This window comes from Onychomys torridus, chromosome X (assembly GCF_903995425.1).
Source record: "Onychomys torridus chromosome X, mOncTor1.1, whole genome shotgun sequence".
Lineage (NCBI taxonomy): Eukaryota > Metazoa > Chordata > Mammalia > Rodentia > Cricetidae > Onychomys > Onychomys torridus.
In genome coordinates, this window is record NC_050466.1 from 125810158 (window position 1) to 125833091 (window position 22934).

The following is a 22934-nucleotide window of genomic DNA, read 5'->3' on the forward strand; positions in this document are numbered from 1 at the left end:
CATCTAGGTCTTTGGCCTATTCAGCCACATGCTCTTGGCCACCCAAGCAAGGTCAGGAATGGATTCTATTTCATGGAGTGGGTAATGACACCAGTCAGATAATGGTTGATTATTCCCATGACCTTTGGGCCACTATTGTACCAGCACATCTTGCAAATAAGTCATGACTGTAGAGTGAAGGGTTTGTAGCTGGGTTGGTGTTTACCTATCTCCTTTACTGTGCACAGAGTACTCTCTAGTACCATAAATGCTAGTCAGCAGGGGTGAAGGTTCTAGGTAGACATCACAATGGCTTTTCCATGGTCAGTGAGTTATGTAGGTGTGTCTTCAGCAATAGGGCCTTACCATTAGTTTGTGGAGAGTAAGGCAGTTGCTTGGGGTTATTTGGGGCCAACAATTCAATTAGTTGTAAACTATTCCCAGAACTTGAGGTTTCATTTGGTATCAAGAGATGTCTAGTAGGTGTTCCATCTCCCCCTTTATTTGGTAATTCCATTTAGATCCCCTTTATATATGAATATATTTTAGGAAGCTTCTACTATTAAGTTTCTATACAACCCCTCAAATGACCAGTATTTTCATCTGTCCCTCCTCATATTCTCTCTCTATCCCCTCAATCTTCTCCTCCGTGTTTGATCCTACCATTTTACACACACACACACACACACACACACCATCCATCTATCCATCCATCCATCCATCCATAACTATATGTTCTATTTGCTTTTCATAGGAAGATCCTTCCCTCCTCCCAAGTCACTCCCTACTTAAACTATGTGGTTTTACAGATGGTGGCTTGCTTATCAATGATTTAACAGCTAACATCCACATATAGCCAAATATATACCATATTTGTCTTTCTGAGTCTGAGTTACCTTGCTCAGGATTTTTTTTTCTAGTTCCAACCATTTACCTGTGAATTTCATATTTTCATGTTTTAAAACAGCTGAGTAATTTTCTATTGTGTATTGGCATGCTGGTGCATGTGTGCATGTGCATGTGCATGCATGTGGAAGCCATGATAGAGCCTTAGATGTGTTCCTTAGAACCTGTACACCTTGCTTTTTGAGACAAGGTCTCTCTCTTTCATTGGGACCTAAGACTTGCAGATTAGGCTAGGCTGGGTATCTAGTGAGCTGCAGAGGTCCACAAGCCTCTGCCTCCCCAGGGCTGCCCACTTTGATGTGAGTGCTGGGGTTCAAAATAATGTCCCTGTGCTTATATGGTGCATGCTTTACCAAGCTTTACCAACTGAATATCTATCCAACTCCAAGATTTGCTTCATTACTGATAAGGAGGCATAAAACAGGAAAACTTTCTGTATCATAATATCAAAGCAAATATCAATAATCCAACAGCAGTTTCTCTCTGTAGCAATCATTCCCCCAAAAAGCTGGTATTTCAATGGAATTTTATTAGGCTGCAAAGAAAATGAAACTATGAAATTTGCAGGACAATGGAAATAGAAAGTGTTATGTTAAGTGTAACCCAGGCTCAGAAAGACAAAACCACATGTTCTCTCTCACATGTGAATCCCAGCTTCTAATTATTAAATATGCATATTTAGATGGACATAATTATGGACTGAGGCCAAGAAACTTGAAAGGGACCCATAAAACAGAAAATGAAACATTAAAGCAAGAAAGCTAGAGAGAGAAATAGAACACATATGATATGAAAATGAGAGGAGGCACTAGTGGAGTTGGAAGGGTACAGTGAAAACAGGGCTAGACAGGGTGATGGAGGGCAGGGATGAGATGAGAGTCAACCAAAGAAAAGTGTATATGAAAATGCCTTTGTAAGCTAATTTTCATAAAATCAATTTAAAGTTTAAATTAATACATATATGCATAAAAATCAAGTAAACATATATTTCGGTCTTTAAAGCAGGCAGCATGTGTCTATATCAGGGCAGTCAAGAGTTCTTTCAAATACATATGAAAAAGTTCTACGGTATTCTCCTTAAAATAGGCAATTCTTGCTGGCTCATATCCAATACATGTTTATACCTTATTCTCCACTGCAGATATTAACAAGATTAAAAAGGTTCCATATGGAATTTCCAAAACAGACTTAAGTCCTTTAGTGTAATGTTTTTGTTAATAGGATGCTTGTGAAATGCCTCAGGAGTTCTGACTTCAAGAAATGAAAATTCACCTTAGGAACACTTGGTCATCAAAACCAGTGGCATAAACAGAAAAAAAAAATACAGAGAAAGCAAAATGAAAATTTAAAAATACCCATCCTCAATAGCATTGTTAGCAGAAATACAATCTAAATGTGTATAATTGAAGTATTTTAGTAACCATATTTCAAAATAAAAATAAATGGATAAATTAATTTAGTGATATGTTTTATTCAAGACAGATAAATAACAGCATAGAGGAGCAGAAGCAGGCACAGTCTCATTCCTAGCACAGAAGGAAAAATTTCTTTTCTTCAATGGAAAAAAACATGGGTTGTATCAACCACACTCCAGTGTAGGTCCTATATACAGTATTGCAACACAAATTAGAATCAATGTTTTGTGTAGTTTTTTTTTTTCTTTTTTTAAAAGAGACCGAAAACATGAAGTTGGATAGGTAGGGAGCTAGGGGAGGAGCTGGGAGAAAATGGGGCAAGGGAAAATATGATCGATACATATTATGTGAAATTTTCAGAGAATAAATAAAACTTTTCAAAAAAGATGAATGAGAGAAAATGAATGAAACAGGAATAGTGTGGGCTCAGCTAGATAAAGCACATGACACTCTGATAGATTAGAAGTGATAGAAACATCCTCTGACCTTCTCATTAATGTGCAAAACCAAATGGGAAGCACATTCTTTACAAGAGGTATGCTATCCATAAAGTGAGACTCTATCTATAATGGAATGTATTTCTAGTGTTGTTACCAAAGAGGATAATTCCAACCATGTTCCTCATTACTGCACAAGCAAAATGATCAATTTAAAACTTAGAAAGAATGTATGCTGATGATATGAAAAGCAGGAATTACTATGAACAGGAAATGTAACTGTCTGAGAACAAAGGAGGGGGAAGGAGCTCAGGGGAGGGAGGATGTGTTCAAAATAACTTACATATTTGTATGAAGATGTCCTTATACAACCCAGGGCCATTGTACAATCAAAATTTGCCAATTAAAATTGCTTATTACAAAAAACCTTTAATATTAAAAACAGTGAGTAAATTTCTGACCCCCAACACCCATGTAAACTTCAGGAGCAGTGGCATATGCCTATTATACTACTGTAGTGCTGAGAGGTAAGGAAGACAGGTTCTGGGGTCTTGCTGGTCAGTCATTCTAGCCTAGCTAATGAGCTCTGTCTGGGTTCAGTTATGAGACTGTTTCAACAATAAGCTAGAGAGTGTGTTGTGTGGCATTACTTCTGAGAAGAAAAATGTTTGTTCACCCTGGATAGGGAAGCAATGAGAGACTAAAGAAGGAGCTCGACAAAGTCTACCTTGAACCATTGAGTTTTATTGGGGTTATTTATGGGGATATAAGTGAGGGATTGCTTACAAGAGCAGAAATGACTCAAAAAGAATGGCATCACCAAGCCCACCATGACATGGGTGACAATTCATGAAAGCTGGAAACCTGGAGCACACTGCACAGCTTTCAGGCAGCTCAACAGATTGTAAAGTATCCATTCCATGTGGCTCAGTTGATCGGAACCTATTCAGGCAGCTTGGCTGGTTTTGTTGTTTCTAGACAGTTTGGCTGGTCTCTGCTTCTCCCAGGTGGCTCAGCTGGTCTGAGCCTCTTCTAGGAAGCACAACTTGTTTGAATGTCTCTCAGCAGTCCTTCCTGTTTATATACACTAGAGGAAGAAGGGGCCTAGTGTATCTGGTTGGCTTCAGGAATTTCCTGAAACCTTTGCTTATTTCCTGAGCTTGAGTTTTCCAGTAGGAAGGAATGTTTTACCTCCTGTTAGAATATTTCATGTCTTAACAAAACTTTCCAAGATGGAGATTTATCTCAAAGGAAATTGCTGCACAACAGAGGATACAGGAAAACACTTGACTTGCTCCACTGGCCTACACACACACACACACACACACACACACACACACACACACACACAGGAAGGCACACATGTCCGTACACCCATACAGCATACACAAAAATCTTAAATGTTGTCATTTAACCCATCAATGAAAAATCATTAATGCATTAGTAAAATAATTTACATTTTTATATCAAGTATATAGAATCACACATATCATTTCAGACTAGTTATGTTTTTGTGTATTCAGTATCCATGTGTCTGATAGTTGTCATATACAAAACCTATACCATAGTTTATGTGAACCTGTGTTAGGATTACCTATAAGTCTTATTATAATACATATTTATAAATTCCTGAGTTTCTGATTGATAGATTTGGGTGAAAATTTCTGAAAATTTGCATTTTTAGCAAACCTCTTGATGATGATGATGATGATGATGATGATGATGATGAAGAGCTAGTAACTACATTTTGAGAACCATGGCCTTAATTCCTTCAAAGTTCAAGTTTGCAAGCATTTTCCCATAGTGTTAACATGTATGGTCAAAATTGAATGCTACGTACTGTGGCAATTGATATTACTGGTTGTTATTACTATATTTTGTGCATCATTACAAATGACAGATATCCTCTTTGTTGCATAATATTGAGCAATTATTGGTTTGAGTACGTGTTCCCTGGATGTTAGTGTCTATTACTGAGTGATGCTTTATTGGAGGCTTAACAAGGAAGAAGCTTTTCTTGGCTTTTTTGTTCTTAGTGTTTGCAGAACTATATCTATCCTCATGGTTACAGTAAGTATGTTATCAAAAAGTAGCCTTTTAAAACATAGCTCACTATCATTTGGAAAATTTTTAGTCTACTCAGTACATACATAACCAAAGTATTAATGTCAGTTCATTTGATTTTAAATGTAGTCATTGATTTTAAGAACAGTAAACTTTAAAATATTAAGCAAATCATGAAAAATAAAAATAATAATACAGACTTCATGGTCCATTCTACCATGACCCCAGTTCATCTCTGATGTGCACTGGTCTTGGCTACTATAAAGGATAGTATAGTTCCATCCTATATCTACACATTTAAGTATTTCATGTCTGTTTTCATGTTTCTAAAGAAAAATAATGAAAAACTAATTCCTTGTCTTTAACCTTTTTCTGTTCTAAGAATACAAAAACAGCTTCTGAGCCTCCTTTGGCTCCCCCTGTATCTGAAGAAGAAGATGAAGAAGAGGAAGAGGAAGAAGATGACAATGAGCCCCCGCCTGTCATTGCACCAAGACCAGAGCATACAAAATCAGTAAGTCAGAAAGACAAATATGGTGTGTTTTCTCTCATTATTATTATGGCTTCTTGATTTTATATAGTTTCACAAAATCATAGATATGCACATATGTAGCTGAGGTATTCCTGGTCCCACCCAGATCCTGTGGCCCTGTGGTCCCACAGCCGCTCAGACCCAAATGAATACACAGTGGCTTATATTAATTTTGAACTGTATGGCCTAATGGCTCAGGCTTCTTGCTAGCTAACTCTTACATCTTAAATTAACCCATTTCTATAAATCTATACTTTGCCACATGGCTTATGTCTTATGGTACCTTTATATATTGCTTCTCTTGGCGGCAGCTAGCAGCATCTCCCTGCTCTGTTCTTCTCCTTCCTTTCTCATTAGTTGGAATGTCCTGCCTAACCTTATTCTGCCCCACCATTGGCCAAACAGCTTTATTTATCAAGCAATCAGAACAACACATACTCACAGCATACAGAATGACATCACCCATCACACATATATGCTATGTCCTAAAAGGAAAGGTAAAAAAATCTAGTGCAGTGGTAGGTTCTCAACTCATGGGTTGTGACCCCAGGTGGAGAATTGCATACCAGATATTTACATTATGATTCCTAACAGTAGCAAAAGTACAGTTATAAAGTAGCAATGAAAATAATCTTATGGTTGGGGTCACCACAACATGAAGAACTGTATTAAAGTGTTACAGCATTAGGAACGTGAGAACCACTGATCTAGGGGAACAAACTGGAATAATGGGAGGGAGGAGACCTGCAAAAAGGAAGGGTAAATGTGGGAGGACATATGCTGAAAACTTCCTTAAGTAACTTGGTACCATGTACAATGAAGACAAACAATGATTTTTTTTTTTAAAGGAGGGTTTGAACATACAGATAAATAAATAAACTTATCAGGTTACAAAATGGGCAGAACATGTTAATATTGGCTCTACTTCCCAAATCTAAAGTATATGCTTCTGTAACTTGAATAGAATGAAACATTTATATATTTAGCGTTGTTAATAAAAATCCCACTGAGGCAAGAAAACATCAGTGACTGTTTTCCAATCGCTCAAATGATGCCTTTTGGAACAGGTTTTGTAGCACATGTCTTTAATCCCATTATTTAAGAGGCTGAGGGCATAGGATCCAAAGTTCTAGAGCAGGCTGTGCTACATAGTAAGACTCTGATTCAAAATTTTTGAGTGGGAAAGGTCTTGAGAACCCTAGTTGCGAGGCAGTCTAGCCATCTTTAGGTTGAATGAGAGACCCTGTCTCTAAAAATGAGGAGGAGAGCAACTGAATGACATCAACTGGCATTCACATGCGAATGCTACACAAACATGCACACATATACATACACATGAAGATTTCATTTTGATTGTGATTTTTAGAATATTTTAAATCAACTAATACCTGTTGTGCATCTCTTCTGTTCCCAGAGCTACAGTATAAGATATGATCCTAGGGGCTAGAGGAATAACTCAGCAGTCACAAATGCTTACTGGTCTCCCAGAGAACTTGAGTTCTCAGCAGCTATGCTGGGCAACTCAGAACCACTTGTAACTCCAACTCTAGGGGATCCTTCTCACTCTTTTGGCCCCACAGGTACCTGAACACACATGGCAGACACGTAAACACATGTGCATATGTATATACGCATGAATTAAAAATAAAAATAAATCATTAACAATAATAGCCTATTTTAATCTAATTTTTTGGGGTTTTTTTTAGAGTTTCATGTATAAGCACTATATTTACATCATTTCCACACTTCCTTCTTTCACCTTCAACTCCTCCCATGAACCCTCTTCTTAAATCCACAACCTTTTCTTCTATAATTATTGTTGTTTTATATGTGTATATTGCACAATCCAAAAGCAACATTAAATGAGCCCAGTTTGGGGGGGGGGGTGTCACAATTTGAAGATACAAGATTATCACATTTCAATGATTTGCAAATAAAAAACACATAACTGCAAATTTATAAAACTGCAGAAATGGAAATATGGAAAGAAATCCATATGAACCAGATAGGAAGAATTATTAAGGGAGGGGCAGCAAGATCAGAATTAGCAAAGTCATGGATAGGGACTTCGGCGCTTTTAGAGTCTGTGACATTTCTTAATATTCTTTAGCAAGAGTGACAGTGCCTTCCTGCCATACTTTTCCTTATCTACTGTATTAATTGTAGAATTGGGGGCGGGGTGTTTGTCTTTCAGATCTATACTCGATCTGTGGTTGAATCTATTGCTTCACCAGCAGCACCAAATAAAGAAGTCACCCCACCTTCTGCTGAAAATGCCAATTCCAGTACTTTGTACAGGAATACAGACCGGCAAAGGAAAAAATCCAAGATGACAGATGAGGAGATCCTAGAGAAGCTAAGTGAGTATTTTTCCTTAGCAAAGTACTTCTTATACAGTGACTAGAAGGAGAATTGATCCTTTAGTTGTCCGAATCTGCTTGCCAGACTCTAGGATCCCTTAAGTCATGAAATACAATGTTTTGGACTTACTGTGAATATGAGTCAGCTTAGTCTCTCCCCTATACTCCTAGTCTGAGAGAAACTAAGCATTTTCATTTAGAATGCTCAATGAAGATGTAAACTTGACAAAATGTATTAAGCTACTAAGTTTTAAGATTGCATTCCCAAAAGGAATTCAAGTACTCTGATTAAAATATTTTATGGTCATACCAGAAGGTCCCCATCTGAAGGTCACTTATTTTTTAAAACTCATCCCTCAAGTCCAAGAGAGTACATGAAAACTTGCTGCCACAGATAAAGTAACATTCCCTTATCTATGGGGAGGGATGCCAGACCAGCCAATGGTAGTGATAGCTTCCAAGGTGTTACTGGTGTATACAGGCTTTTGCTCATCTACTTAAGACTCAAGATTATGAGATAGGTTCTCCCCTGAAAAATGCCAAGGTTCTATGAATCGTATTTATTAAAGTCGCACAGAATGGCTAGATATTTGTAATCAGTGCTCCCAGTTTGACTCTTATTAGTGCCTTATTCATTTTTTCTATGTCTATTAAGATTTAGTAGCATGATACAATAAGAATAAAGGGGCTTTTCACACCTTTTGCAGCTAACAGAGCAAAGAGAAAAAATTCATTTCTTGGCCACAGGGAGGCACTGTAGATGTGGCGATAGGGCCATTTTGCCATCTGGCAGATATCTGAAGATAGTTTTTAGTTTCCTGATTTAGATAGGACTACTGTCATCAAGGAGATAGAGGCTAGAAATGCTTGTAGGAATTATAAGATGTGCACGACACCCCCTCCCTTCTCCTTCACAGCCAAGTCGTCATTTGGACTGAAGTATTACTTTATATCTATTGCATTCAAAATATTTCATATGCAGCACTATTGTCATCTGAAGTAGAGATTTTGAGAAGGCTAAGGTTGAAGTTGTGGCTATCAATAAGCACTCAAAACTCGAACTGTTACACTTTAGCAAACTGACTTTGCTCTACTTGATTAAATACGCTTCTAGTGCCAGTGTCCACTATTTGCTCTAATAACAGCCATAATAATTCTTACACAAGGAGCACTTGGTGAGTGGCCACTTTCCATACATTATTGAGGTTAATTTTCTCTACAACCATTTATGGTAGATTTTAATGTCTTCATTTTATAGAATACTGAGTAAAAGCTTTAAAAAGCTTAAGTGACCAAGTCACCAGAATAATGAGTGGCGGAGCCAGAGTCTGACCTCACATCTGTATGCCTTTAAAGCTTGCACTTTTGCCATTAGCCACTTTGGTTTTGCATAATTCAACTACTCGTGTATAAAACAGAAGGAAGAGATAAAAGAATGGCCAGGAAAGAAGTTCAATGATTCAGAGAATCACTGCAGTCTCTTCCTTTGTTTTGTACATATGACATGAACTATGAAAGAGATTTTATTAGACTTTGAAAATCTGACATTGTGCATTAGTAAAAGTGACTGTTCTCCAGTGTCTCTTTCGAGCCTCAGAACATTCATTGTCATGGACATGGATTTGTACATTTCATAAGTCAGCTGAGAAATAGTCACTAGCTTTCTGAGCTGCAGCTTTGCTTACCGAATGTGACAGTACTAAGGCTGGGACCTTTCTGGCTTACCTATTTTGTTCTGCATTGAGGAACAACACGACAAGCAGGAGAAAGAGCTGACTTAACTGTTTTAATGAGGAAAACTGTAAAAAAAAAAAAAAAAAAAAAAAAAAAAAAAAAAAAAAAAAAAAAAAAAGGAATTAAGTGAATGATGTTTTTCTCTGTTGGACTTTATACTGCTTTATGGGAGCCCAGAGACAGTCATTTTCCCTCTCGCAAGCAGGTCATCTGTTTCTGCTTGCTTTCCTTTGTGTTTGTAAATCTTGACAGGGAAAGCTTACAGGAAAATGGACAAGGGCCTTCTTAAGAAGTAGATATCTCAAATTCAGACATCCTGGCCCCGCTTCACCCTCTCTGTGCCCCTTCAGTGCATTTGCACATAGGCAACCAGAAACAAGTCCTTCAACCCTGCCCAATCTCAGTCTTTTACCTATGAGATGGGCATAAGAGTCGTAAGTACATTTTAAAAATTTATCGATAGGATGGATTATAAGAGGATAGGTGTTGGAGTCAGAAAAGACTTGGTTCAAATCACAGACCTACGGATGGTAGCTATTTCTATTTCAGCCGTTTATTTAATTTTGCTAGTCTTCTATTTCTTCATCCAAAAAGTTGGGATAATAATAGTAATGCCAGCTTCATAGCATTATGCCCATGAAAACCTCAGCAAGTGTATCTGGCTCATAGTAGGGGAGTCAACAAATGCTCATTGTTTTATTAAGAATACAAACCTTTAATGTGATGGCACAACAGGACAAACTGAAATGGTCATAATGAAGTCAGGCTCATATGCACAAACCCTGTATCCCTTGGGAAATATCATGCTTTCTCTGAACTTCCAGTAATAGTAACAGTCCCAATAGAATGAGAGAAATTTTGATGACTAAATAAATGCGTTCAGTTAGGTAAGATATCCAGTCCAATAATTAGTTTAAAATTATTGTTCTATTACTATTGTGCAGTCGGAGAATGGGGATGGCCTTCCACTAAGATAAGATATTTTTATAACTTAGGACAATATCGTAAGTGTGGTCCTTATACAGAAGTCATCGGGGGCTCTTGGAATCAATGGTGCAAATGAATCTTAAGGAAGGAATAGAGGAGACTGTGCTGAGAGAGAAGAAAGGGGAAAGGATGCAGAGAATTAGAGGGATGATCTGCCACCTACTCCAGAGTGAACCCTTCAAGAATGAGGAAGAAACAACAGTTTCTATTCAATCAGCCTCAGCTTTGACCTCAAGAATGTCATTGCTAGAAATTGTGCAAGCCAAACCACAGAGTTACCAGGCAATTCATCTTCCATTCAGATACTGATGGTAGAGGCCAGACCAAGGAATCATTAATAGCTAAAGTGGAAAGATCATCTTTCAGTTTTACACAGACAGATAGCTCAGGCCTGGCTTGCTCATTGTGGTCTGTCTGGGTCTGTTGGAAAATAAAGAACCCCTCGCTCGCTAGTGAACATTTTTAGAAGGCACAGACAGTCAACACAATTGTGCAGTACAGGACATTTCTCTTTAACCCCCCTCCTCTAAGCCCCACAACCACTGCCCTAGCTTCCTTAGCATTCTAAGCTCCAAATTCTTTTTCCTAACTCACCATCAAAGACCACCATAATTAATTTAGAGAATTATGAAGCTCTTCCTCCAGAATGAAAAACACAAAAACAACAAATAAAACCCTCCTTCATCCTCACAGGATAACCTCTTAATGACAAGAATCCAGCTTAGCTTAATATGGCAGAAAATATATTGACGGGCCCTTTTTTCTTTTGAAGCCACAACATGAATCCCATCTTCAAATTCTAGAACTTAGTGGGGTTTTGTTTGTTTGTTTGTTTTTGTTTTTGTTTTTCGAGACAGGGTTTCTCTGTGTAGCTTTGCGTCTTTCCTGGATCTCGCTCTATAGACCAGGCTAGCCTCAAACTCACAAAGATCCACCTGCCTCTGTGCTGGGATTAAAGGCGTGCGCCATCACCGCCTGGCTAGTGGGTTTTTTTTTTTAATGTTATACTTTAAAATCAGTGGTTTGTTTCTTAATTGGTAGGGAATGGCTCTGATATTTCTATCACTTTTTTCTCCACTAGATGTTATTTACTCTTTGCTCAACTGTGTCCCCACAGATTTGCTTTTCTTTAGTGTGATTTATAAAAGCAAATTGTAATGGACCTAAGGAAAGCAATCACTTGAAAAGCTTGTTTTGTGACTGGAATTGTAAAGGAATGCCTCTTGCATGAATACTAGGCTACCGTCAGTAGATGGCAGCACACACTCTCTGGAGAAGGGTAGCTGGTGTGGGGACACCATTTTAATTGGACAGCAGTTAAATTCTGAAGCAAAATCTCATCAAAATGGTTGTCTCCTAGTAATCCTTTGAAAAGATTCATTTCCAGGTTTTTTTTTTAAACACCACATTCCATGGAAATAATGGTTGAATAATTGACTACCATAAAGCCTCATTAACTGAACCCTGCCAATTGGAACTGGTTGCACTTCAGAAAGTGGTTTGAGCTAAAGCTTATTTGCTTTTTGATCAGCCTATGGAAAAGAGTTTGCTCAGCAACTTCATAGCAAAACTTTCTTAGAAAAGTATAAACCATTTCATAAGACTCTGGTTTCAAGTGACTTTAAAAAACGTAATTTCATCAAAAGAAGAAAACAGATCCAGGCACTCAGCCATTAATAATGACTTGGAAAAAGATGGATTTAGTGATGTGGACATCCATTAGACAATTTAAAGAATAAAATAGCAACTCACATATCACTAAGTTGGTGGCATTCTAGACAAATAGCTCAAATAAAATAAAATATGTTTCTCAACTTTTCCTGAACCATGGACATTTTTTTAAAAAGGGGGATGCCTGATTTTACTTGTGTTTAATTCCACAATCATTTGCTGATTCTTTATAGTTTTTATAGCTTGTGCTGCATAAGGAGACACACGGGATATACAGGTGAATAAGACTGGGCTCCTTTCATTAAAACAACTGAAAACGTGATGCCAGAGTGATATATGACCCATTAAGGACAATGCAAGACAGTGCTAGGGAGAGAAAAAGGAAGTTATTAACTTTATTCACAGGGATCACGGGAGACTTCCTGGAGGAAGTGACATCTAGGATAACTCTTAAAGCAGGGAGTTTGCTGTGCTGTAGGGAAAACCTGGAAAGTATGTTGCAGGTAGAATATAGCATGCAAAGGCTTCAGGGATCTTAGCCCAAATGTCAGAAAGTACTGTACACAAAGACTTGAAGGTACATACCTAAAACCTATAATTAGAATAAAAAATACCTGATTTAAGATAGAGAACTCATCAGTTTTAAAAAATGTGACTCTCCTGGAGGTCCAGAGTTTTATTCCCAGCATGCATACCGAACAGCTTATAGCACTAGAAAGTCCAGCTGCAGGAGACCCAATGCCCTCCTCTGGCTTCCTGGGATACCTTCCTTCTTGCACATATGGCATCATTCTCTCTCTCTCTCTCTCTCTCTCTCTCTCTCTCTCTCTCTCTCACACACACACACACACACACACACACACACACACACACACTCATACACACTCAAACATAAGAAGTGAAAGTAAGACAGGGTTTCTCTGTGCAGTCTTGGCTGTCCTGGATCTCACTCTGTAGACCAGGCTGGCCTCAAACTCACAGATATCCACCTGCCTCTGCTTCCTGAGTGCTGGGATTAAAAGTGTACGCCACCGCTGCCTGGCAAAGAATATATTTTTAAAGGAGTTACTACTAAAGGTTTTTACTTGGTGTGTAGGAGAAGCAACTTAAGTGTTACTGCAAAGCAGGGGCTGATGAGGAATCGCAGTTTATTTTATATGGTCAGAGCATAAGGCTGTGATTGTAAAGGATGCAATGGACAGATCATGATGATCCTTACAGTCCATGACAAGGATATTGGGCCTTCACTATAGATGTCAGGTGTCTCTGGTAGACCAGAGACTCGTCTGATGAGGTATTTACTTAAAGCATTCTGAGAAAGGTGCAGAGCCTAGATGGCCATGATAGAGCCTGGCAATAGGAAGTCCAGTCAGGAGAATGTTGGAGTAAAAGATGAGGGAAGTCTAGCAGTAGCAGCAGAATTAAGGAAGGAGTGAATTGAAAAAGTAGTCAAGGAAGAAAAAGATACAGACCCAGCACTAAGTAAACAACATATGAGAGAACATATTGATGGCACCACTGCCTGAGCAAATGAATTTTAACAACTCTCACAGTGTCTGTCTTACTAAACCCAACTGAAACAGGAGCATCCATTCCCAAAGTAAAGTGAAAGAAAAGAGAAAGGGGGAAGAGATAAAACAGAACCAGTATGTAACTGTCAAACAATAAAGACAAAAATTAAAGACAAAACCTAGCAGTCAGGGGTATGGCTCAACTGGTAGAGTGCTTACCTGGCATCCCTGAAGCTATGGGTTCTAGCCTCAACACCATACTAGTAGAGTCTACCTGTCATCCCAGCACCCAGGAGATGGACATAAGAGGATCAGAAGTTCAAGGTTATCCTTGTTCAACCAAACAAACTTCAGAAATGATAAATTCCAAACCTGATACATAATCCATAATTGAAACATTTAGCTGATTTTTTTCTGAATGTCTACTGTTGATTATTAGGTTTTAACTAGGTTATTCACTAGGCCACAGTCACATAAATTAATGTAAGGTATTGTCTGTATCATACTGTACTCTGTTTGAATAAATATTTTCTTATTTTCACTCACTTGCTTGTTCACCACTGCACTGGGCACCAAAATTAAAGGGATGAAAACACAGATTTGCTGGCTTCAAATAAAAATGTCAGTTTAGCTGAGCGATGGTAGCACATGCATTTAATCCCAGCACTCAGGAGGCAAAGGCAGGTGGATCTCTCTAAGTTTGAGGCCAGCCTGGTCTACCAATTGAGTTCCAGGACAACCAAGGTTACACAGAGAAACCCTGTCTGGAAACAACAACAACAACAACAAAAGTGTGTCTGTTTCATTACAGTGATCATAGAAGACTTTGGAAAGGATGATGCTGTAAGATTACATTTAGGTGATAATTAGGAAGTCATAACTTAGAAAAAAGGAGAGTAGAGAGGCATATGCAAAGAGCTATTTCCCAGATAGTGAGACTATTCCCAAGATATAAAACAGGAAGGGAAAAGACAAGAGAAGAATAATTGCTACTCAGGCTGCTTAAGTAAAAAACAGATGGGGCTGGATCATGGATGGCCTACTGTGTTCAGCTAAGGAATCTGGGCTTGGTCCTGTCGTGAGGAGGAACTTTTCAAGAGTATTTAGGGATAGATAAGAATGACTGCTCCCACAGTGAAGATTGCCTACCTTCCTGCAGCCCTGCCATCTAGAGTTCCATTTTATCAACTGCCACCCTTTCGGGTACAGCTCATTTAGCTTTCTTGGGAACCCATAGAAGATAACAGCTTCAAAATCCCACTCAAATCTTGCACACAACTATCACAAAGACAATGAAGTATGCCTATCTCTTAGACACAATAACATTGGTTTCTGAGCAATACCCCTCTTTTGCTATGAACCTCCATGTGTTAGCCTATGTTAAAATATTGACATTATACCCTAACTCTGCTTTCAAACAACAAAAAAGTAACTGGGGATATGTCTAATGTTTCCTTGTGGAGTGTTTAATTGTTGTTATTCTTTGATGTCTATGTGTTGTCTCTGTATGTGTGTGTTCACTCGATACATATGTCTGTGCAGGTGCTCATGTGTGCAGGTGCATGTAGAGGCTCTAGGTTGACACTGGGAGTTTTACTTGGTCACTCTTCACCTTAGTCACCAAGGCATGGTCTCTGAATTAAACCCAGAGTTCCTTGTACAGGTAGTCTGGGCAGCCCCTTCCTTCAGGATCCCATCTCTGTTTTCTAAGCAATGGAATTACCTGTGGGTGGGCCCCGATGTCCAACTGACATTTTATGTGTGTGCTTGGGGATATGACTCTGGTCCTTATGCTTGCAAGTGCTATAAATACTGAACCATCTCCCTAGCCCTAAAAATGGTTAATTTAAAAATTATATTATGGTGAGGTTTACACGAGTCTGAAATACATTTTTGAAAAACATTAAGTGGTGAGAGTAATGACTCATTCACTGAAGTGGTTGCTGCACCTGAGTTCAGATCTCCAGCACACACCTAAAAGTACGGTTGTGTGGTACATGCATGTAAGCACTAAGGAGGCAAAAGTGGGAGGTGGCCTGCTAGTCTTGCCTAATCAGTGTGCTCTAAGTTCAGAGAGAAACCCTATATCAGAAAATTAGGTAGAAGGCCATAAAGGAAGATATCTAATGTGAACCTGTGGGCTGCACACATGCACACACATGTCCATGAACACATACATGAATGAGTACATACACATGCATGAACACACACACACACACACACAAAAAAAAAAAAAAACATTGAACTGTATACTTTAAATGAGTGATTTTTGTGATGTTTAAAACATATGTCAGTAATTCTGGTCAAATGTTTGGAGCACTAGTAGTATGCTAAGTTAAGGGATATATATTTTTGGAAATTATGAGTCTTACTACTTTATGACAAGACTTACTCATTAGACCCATTAGACCCAGCCCTATATACCATCCCCTTAGCATGAAACTAGGAAACAGTAATTACTCAATAGAGGTATTCATCTTATAGAACTGAATGTAGTGGAATTATTGTCTTTATTCTAGTTCAGAAAAATTGTTTTATAAATCATGGGTGTGATTTTTAGTTATTTTAATCTCCTATGATATTTATTTTAAGAGAAAATTTTATAAATGCTGTGTTGTGTTCAGTCTGTTTTTTGTTTCCCAGATATGAGCAGTTTTTAATATAAGCAGTATGGATTATTATCACCACTTTAATTAATATATTTTGGTGTATTTTAAAACAAATAAAGCACATTTTCCATATCCTTGATGTCACCATTTTTACTGTTAAAAGCAAATCTATCAGTTTCAATCTTTCTTTCTCCCTTCCCACCCCCTCAGGAAGCATTGTGAGTGTTGGGGACCCAAAGAAAAAATATACAAGATTTGAAAAAATTGGTCAAGGGTAAGTGATTTTTTTATTTGAAAAACCAAGATGAACTCCAATGATGTACATTAAAATTCACTAATATCTCAGAAATCTCACCAATTCATGCCTCCAGTTTTCTGTATTGTACTTGCATTTTGTATTCTCAATATTAGCTTTTCCTACTGATAGGTTGCTTCATGACTAACATAGGAACGCATGCTACTAGAGTCTTCATTGTCATTGAACTGATAGCTTTTCAGGAATATTTTGATAGCTATATCATGTGCACAGTCACACTGGTTTGTCTCAAAAAGCAGTAAAGTTAGTTAGAGGAAGATCTAGCTTATGTGAAAGCTCTCATTGTATTGTCTCTTTACACGCCAATGCACGTGGGGATGAGATCCTGCTTCTTAATCAAACTCAACAGTAGCAGAATGAGTATGAGAAAGTCCTTACTAAATGGTCAAGGGTTGGGCAGGGGTGGCTGAGTACTGACAAAATAAATCAGTAGTCCTGAAATGGGACCAGGTTCATCATTTTCCCCTATTGTCCTTATTAAAGACACAGATTTCCAGGCCCAACTCACCAGATATTTGAAACAGACTCCAGGAATGATAATCTTACAAAAATTCTTTAGATGATCCTAACGTCAGCCAGAAATGTGAACCAATTTTGAATCATTCGCTAGGGGTAGAGGTAGGAGTCATCTATTCTACAATTCAATCGAAAATACATATATACATATATATTGATACATACACACATACATAAACACACACATTATATATATATATATATATATATAGCACCTCAGTGTGCAACTGAATCAGAAGCCCTGGGGATGCAATAATGTTTAATGAGAGATGGACTTTCTCAAATCCATATATAAACATCAACTAACTTTCTTCCTGTCCAAGAAGAAAAAAACCCAAGCCAAGTTGCAAAAAGACAATATTATATACTGTGGGAGCACAGAAAAGTTGGCTTTTAGATTTCATCCTAATGCGTTTGGCTAAAAACAAGGGTGGGTGAGTGCAGCAGACATGGTTCTGTGGTAGAGTATGTACACAGGGGACGGAGTTCAGTTCTCAGCATCCATGTTAGGTGTCTCACAAGCAGCAGTAGTTGCAGCTCAAGGGGATCCAATGCCTCTTCTGACTTCCATGGGTACCTGCACTCATGTGCACAAAAGCACACACCCATACACAATTAAATTAGATTTAGTGGATGGGTATGCACTGTTGAGGGAAAGAGTACTACACATCTTCATTCTTACTCATGGTAGCTACATGTGGCTTAGCTTACTTGGATGTTGCACACTTGCAGTGTTGCTACTCCAAATTGGAATATGCTTTAGGAATAAAATACACACTTAATTTTAAATCCTTCTTGTCAAAAATACTATAAAATATCTCATAGACAATTTTTCTATTGATTGTCTGTTGGGATAATACTTTCATGCGTTCACCTAAATCAGTAGTTCTCAACCTGTGGATCATGACTCCTTGGTCACATGTCAGATATCCTGCATATCAGATATTTATATTACAATTCATAACACCAACAAAATTACAGTTATGAAATAACAACGAAAATAATTTTATGGTTTGGGTCACCACAACATAAGGAATTGTATTAAAGGGTCACAGCATTAGGAAGGTTGAGAATCACGGCTCTAACCAAAATATATTATTGAAACAGATTTCTGTTTTGAGGAACATTAATTGTAGCTCTAGATATTTAAAGTATAGTTTACATCATTTCTTTTTATGTTTTTAAATATTGATTTTTTAATTGACATAATAATTGTACATGTGTGTTTATATTACACCTGTGTGGTAGGGTGGGCTAGCCGGCTCAGCAGGGAAAAGTACTTGCCATGAAATCCTGACTGAGCTTGATTGCTGGAATCCACAGTGGAAGGAGAGAACTGACTCCAAAATTTGTCCTTGGATCTCAACACAGGCACCACGGCACATGCAAAAGCATGCAAAATAAGATAGAATTGAAAATATATTACATGATGTTCAAATCAAAGTAAACATAGTGACCTCATGTATATATCTTTTCTTTATGGGAAAACATTAAAACATCTTCCTTTTAGCTTTACAAATGTGCATTACATTATCATTGTAACTATTCTACTTTTTAATGACATGCAAAAACTTCTTGCTACTATGTAACTGTGACTTCTTATCTGTTGACCTGCCTGCCTTCATTCTTCCTACTCCCCTTCTATACACAGCCTTAGGTATCCACCATTTGGCTCTCAGCTTCTATCAGATCAGTTTTGTTTATTATCTTTTACATATGGATGCAATTACATGGTGCTTGTTTTTTTGTACTTGGCATACTTCACTAAACATAATGAACTCCAGTTGTATCCACATTGTCCCAAATGACAATATGTCATCTTTTGAGTTCCTTAAGTAGTATTTCATCATGTATATATTTTAGGCTTATATTGCTGGGATAAAACACTGTAACCAAAAGCAACTTAGGAAGGAAAGGGTTTATTTCATCTTAACACTTCAAGTTAACATTCCATCACTGAGGGAAGATAGGACAGAAACCCAAGGCAAGAACCTGGAGGCAGGAACTGAGGTAGAGGCTATGGAGGGGAGCTGCATACTAGTTTGCTTAGCCTGGCTTGCTCAGCCTATTTTCTTATAGAACCCAGGACTGACTTTGCAGAGGTGCCTCCACCCACGATGGGCTAGGCCCTCCCACAGTAATCACTAATGAAGAACATGTCCACAGGTTTGCCTAAAAGCCCATCAGGTGGGAGCATTTTCTCAATTGAGGTTCTGTCTTTCCAAATGACTCTAGCCTGTGTCAGCATGACATAAACATGAACCAACAGAGTGTATTTACGGATATCTCTTTTCTTTTCTTTTTTTTTTGTTTGTTTGTTTTTGTTTTTTGTTTTTCAAGACAGGGTTTCTCTGTGTAGCTTTGCGCCTTTTCCTGGAACTCACTTGGTAGCCCAGGCTGGCCTCAAACTCACAGATATCTGCCTGGTTCTGCCTCCCGAGTGCTGGGATTAAAGGCGTACACCACCACCACCACCACCTGGCTATCGATCTCTCTTTAGTAATTCATCAGTTGATAGACATCGTTTGATTCTATTTCTTGACTATTGCATACTGTACTGCAGTAATCATGTCTTTTAGATATTCTGATTTACTTTCTTATGAATATATACCCAGCAGTGAGATTCCAGGATCATAAGGGACAATGTGTATACCAGTTTAAATTCTCACTAACAGTGTACCAGAGTTCACTTTTCTCCACATTTTCACCAACATTTGTTACCTTTTCTCTTTTTGGTATTAGCCATTCTTCTTCTAGTAAAATGATATCTCATTGTGGCTTTTATTTGAATTTCCCTGATGATTTATGATATCAGCATTTTTAATGGCCCCATTGGTCATGTGACAGTTTTGAAAATTTTCTATTTAGACCTATTTACTATTTGAAAGTGGGATTTGGGTCTTTCTTTTTTGCTGTTGAGATTCTATAGTTCCTTATATATTCTAGATCCTTCTAAGATTGATATATCCCATGTATTTTTTCACATTCTGTGTAGTCTTAAAGTTTTCACTTCCTTCTATTGAGTTTTTGCAATGTAGAAGCATTTAGTTTTGTGCAATCTCACTTTGTTAGTTTTGATTTTGTTAACAATTCACAGTGTATTTCTAATGGAATACACTTTTTAAATTATAGTTTCAATAAAGCTCTTTGTTGCATAACTGGGTTCTGAGAGGTGAGAATGGGAATTACAGTTTTATTTTGATTATTTGTTCCCACTAAGATACAGCTGAGCAAAAATAACATTGAATCTAAAAAATTTAAACAAGCAAAAACAAAACAAACAAAAATGCTTAAGAAATGCTTTCAAATGTCTCAGATAATGGAGTCACACTAATAGCACTCACCAAAGAGATTTCGTCTTGTGACTGCTAAATCATACCTGGACTTATGAAGGTAAAGAAAAGGAAATATATATATATATATACCTTTATAAAATATTTATCCTCTAAAATTAAATGGGGAAAGTCCAGACATGGTGGCACACCTCTAACCTTAGCACTCAGGAGATGAAGGCAAGAGGATTAGGTGTTCAAAGTCATCCTCAGCTACATAGCAAACTTGACACTAGCCTGGGCTACCCTGTCACAAAAGAAGATGAAGAAGAGGAGGATCAAAAGAAAACCAAAACATCATACACAATTTAAAATAAACAGCGTAAGTCCTATTTGCTGTTGGAGAAACATCTGTTTTAAATGATGAAGCCAGCTGAGAGTTCAGTTATAATAAGTTCTTAGAGATTGGGAAGTCTGTTGTATTTCTTCTTTTATCTCCTTTGGTGTCCAGCACACTGCTAAGCTTGGCGTGGTTGCATATACTTTATATTTAGTGGGTTCTCAGATTTTTCTGTACAGTTATGAATAACAGCTCATGGATTACCTGTCTGCCGGTCCCATCTCTCTGGGACTCCTTTTGCATCGTAAATATTAGTTGGACTAATGAAAGTGTTTGTCCATGTCGCTCTCCTTTATACCCATGTCTTTCCTGCTCTTTTCTCAATGCTTCTTCATCCCCTTTTCCTGCATAATCACTTGGTCTTCCCCAGTCACATTGCACTGCTGCTCCTCTGGTGTGTGCTACACATGTGTCTTTTTCAGGCATGTTGGCTTCACCTTTCACTGGCAATTTCCACATACACACACCACACAAATAATCATAATATAAAAACCAAGGTTTTTGTCTTTTTTATTAGTAAGAAATTTTCTGTTCATTTTACATACCAAGCACAGGGGCCCCTCTCCTCCATCCTCCTGACTCCCAGCCTTCCTCCCTAACCCACCCCCCATTCCCTCCTCCTCCAAGGCAAGGACTCCCATGGGGAGTCAGCAGAGCCTGGTACATTCATTTGAGGCAAGTCCAAGTCCCTCCCCCTGCATCAAGGATGAGCAAGGCATCCCACCATAGGTAATGGGATCCAGAAAGCCAGCTCATGCACCAGGGATGGATCCTGATCCCACTGCCAGGGGGCCTATTAAGCAGGTCAAGCTACACAACTGTCTCACCTATGCAGAGGGCATAGTCCAATCCCATGGGGGCTACACAACTATTGGTCCACAGTTCATGAGTTCCCACAGTTCCCACAGTTCCCAAGTTCCCAGGTTGGTTTGGTTGTCCCTGTAAGTTTCCCTATCATGATCTTAATGCCCATGCTCATAGAATCCCTCTTCTCTCTCCCTGACTGGACTCCTGGAGCTCAGCCTGGTGGATCTCTGCATCTGCTTCCATCTGTTACTGGACGGAGGCTCTATCATGACAGTTATACTTACCTGGCAGGGGAGACACCATGATTAAGCAAGTTTTAAAAAAAGCACTAAAATCAAAGTATACTTTTAAAATAGCTTTTATGTATAATGTAAGGGCTTAAGTTTATTTATTTGAATTTTATAATTTATTGTATTTATTTTAATTTAATCATTTTTTTTGTTTTAATGATTATTGCCCACTGTTAAGGTTTCTGGTGAATAAACAAAATACTTTCTCTAGATAAAAACCCACTTATATTAACTTTGTTTTTACTTTAATGGCTCTCAACTGATTTTTCCATAAATTATTGCCCTGAGCTAAGCAATCTAGTATCCACTTCCAAGACACAGTGGTTTTTATTTTCTTTTCATTAAGTCTTGGTTTTTATTGTTTTGCTTTACCTATTGTTATGGTGACTTTCAAAATCCTGTCACTAATCATTTAGTGCTAGAAACAATCAACCACCAAATTCGATTTTCAGCTTCAGGGAGCATAAGAACTCACTCTTCCAAGCTGAATTTGAGAAAAACCTCTTCATTAATCACCCTCATCGACTTGAAAAACTCCATTTTTCCAGTATGGGATTCTGCCATCCCAACATTCAGGCATAGGGCCATAGAATCAGATTCCACCACTGACCATAAATCAAACTCAGAATTTCATGTCTCATCATTGGAGCCTTAACTGTGAGCCTAAGCTTTAAAACTGACAGAATTTCACTAAGTTTTCTGTGGAAAAAGTTCTAAACATTGTGGTCAAATGTCTAGAGAAAGGCAGAGAGGAATGGAATGAGAAGAGGGAAGGAAGGAGAAAGAAAGAGAGCCAGATTTTCCTGAAATCGTCATTAATTCAAGAACATTGTCAAGGTGTTTTCACTCTATAACAGTTATATAAAAACATATATGGTCAGAAGGAGTCCAGTAAGACAACTGAATCAGATATTTCTCTTTAGTCACTGCAGGTCTGTGCACTTCCTTAGTAAATGGTAGCAGTATGATGAAGGATGGAACATCCTAATACTGGCAGCTGCCTCACTGATGTCTCACTAATTTGTTTCAATTAATTTCAAGGATTTTCCTCAAATGAGAATGCCCTGAAAAAAATGATCTTTCTAACTCATGGTGACTTTTCTCAGCAATATTAGCAGATTGTTTTTT

General features: G+C 38.0%; 1 protein-coding gene across 10 annotated transcripts in view; it reads left to right on the forward strand.

Moving 5' to 3' along the window:
* Nucleotides 1-22934, forward strand: part of Pak3 (p21 (RAC1) activated kinase 3) — a 275597-nt gene that overhangs the window by 221021 nt on the left and 31642 nt on the right. For all 10 annotated transcript variants that reach the window (XM_036174016.1, XM_036174019.1, XM_036174017.1 and 7 more), the window contains 3 exons: nucleotides 5184-5315; nucleotides 7528-7693; nucleotides 16416-16479. In XM_036174016.1, the coding sequence (XP_036029909.1) occupies nucleotides 5184-5315; nucleotides 7528-7693; nucleotides 16416-16479 (362 nt within the window). The remainder of the gene's footprint in view (nucleotides 1-5183; nucleotides 5316-7527; nucleotides 7694-16415; nucleotides 16480-22934) is intronic.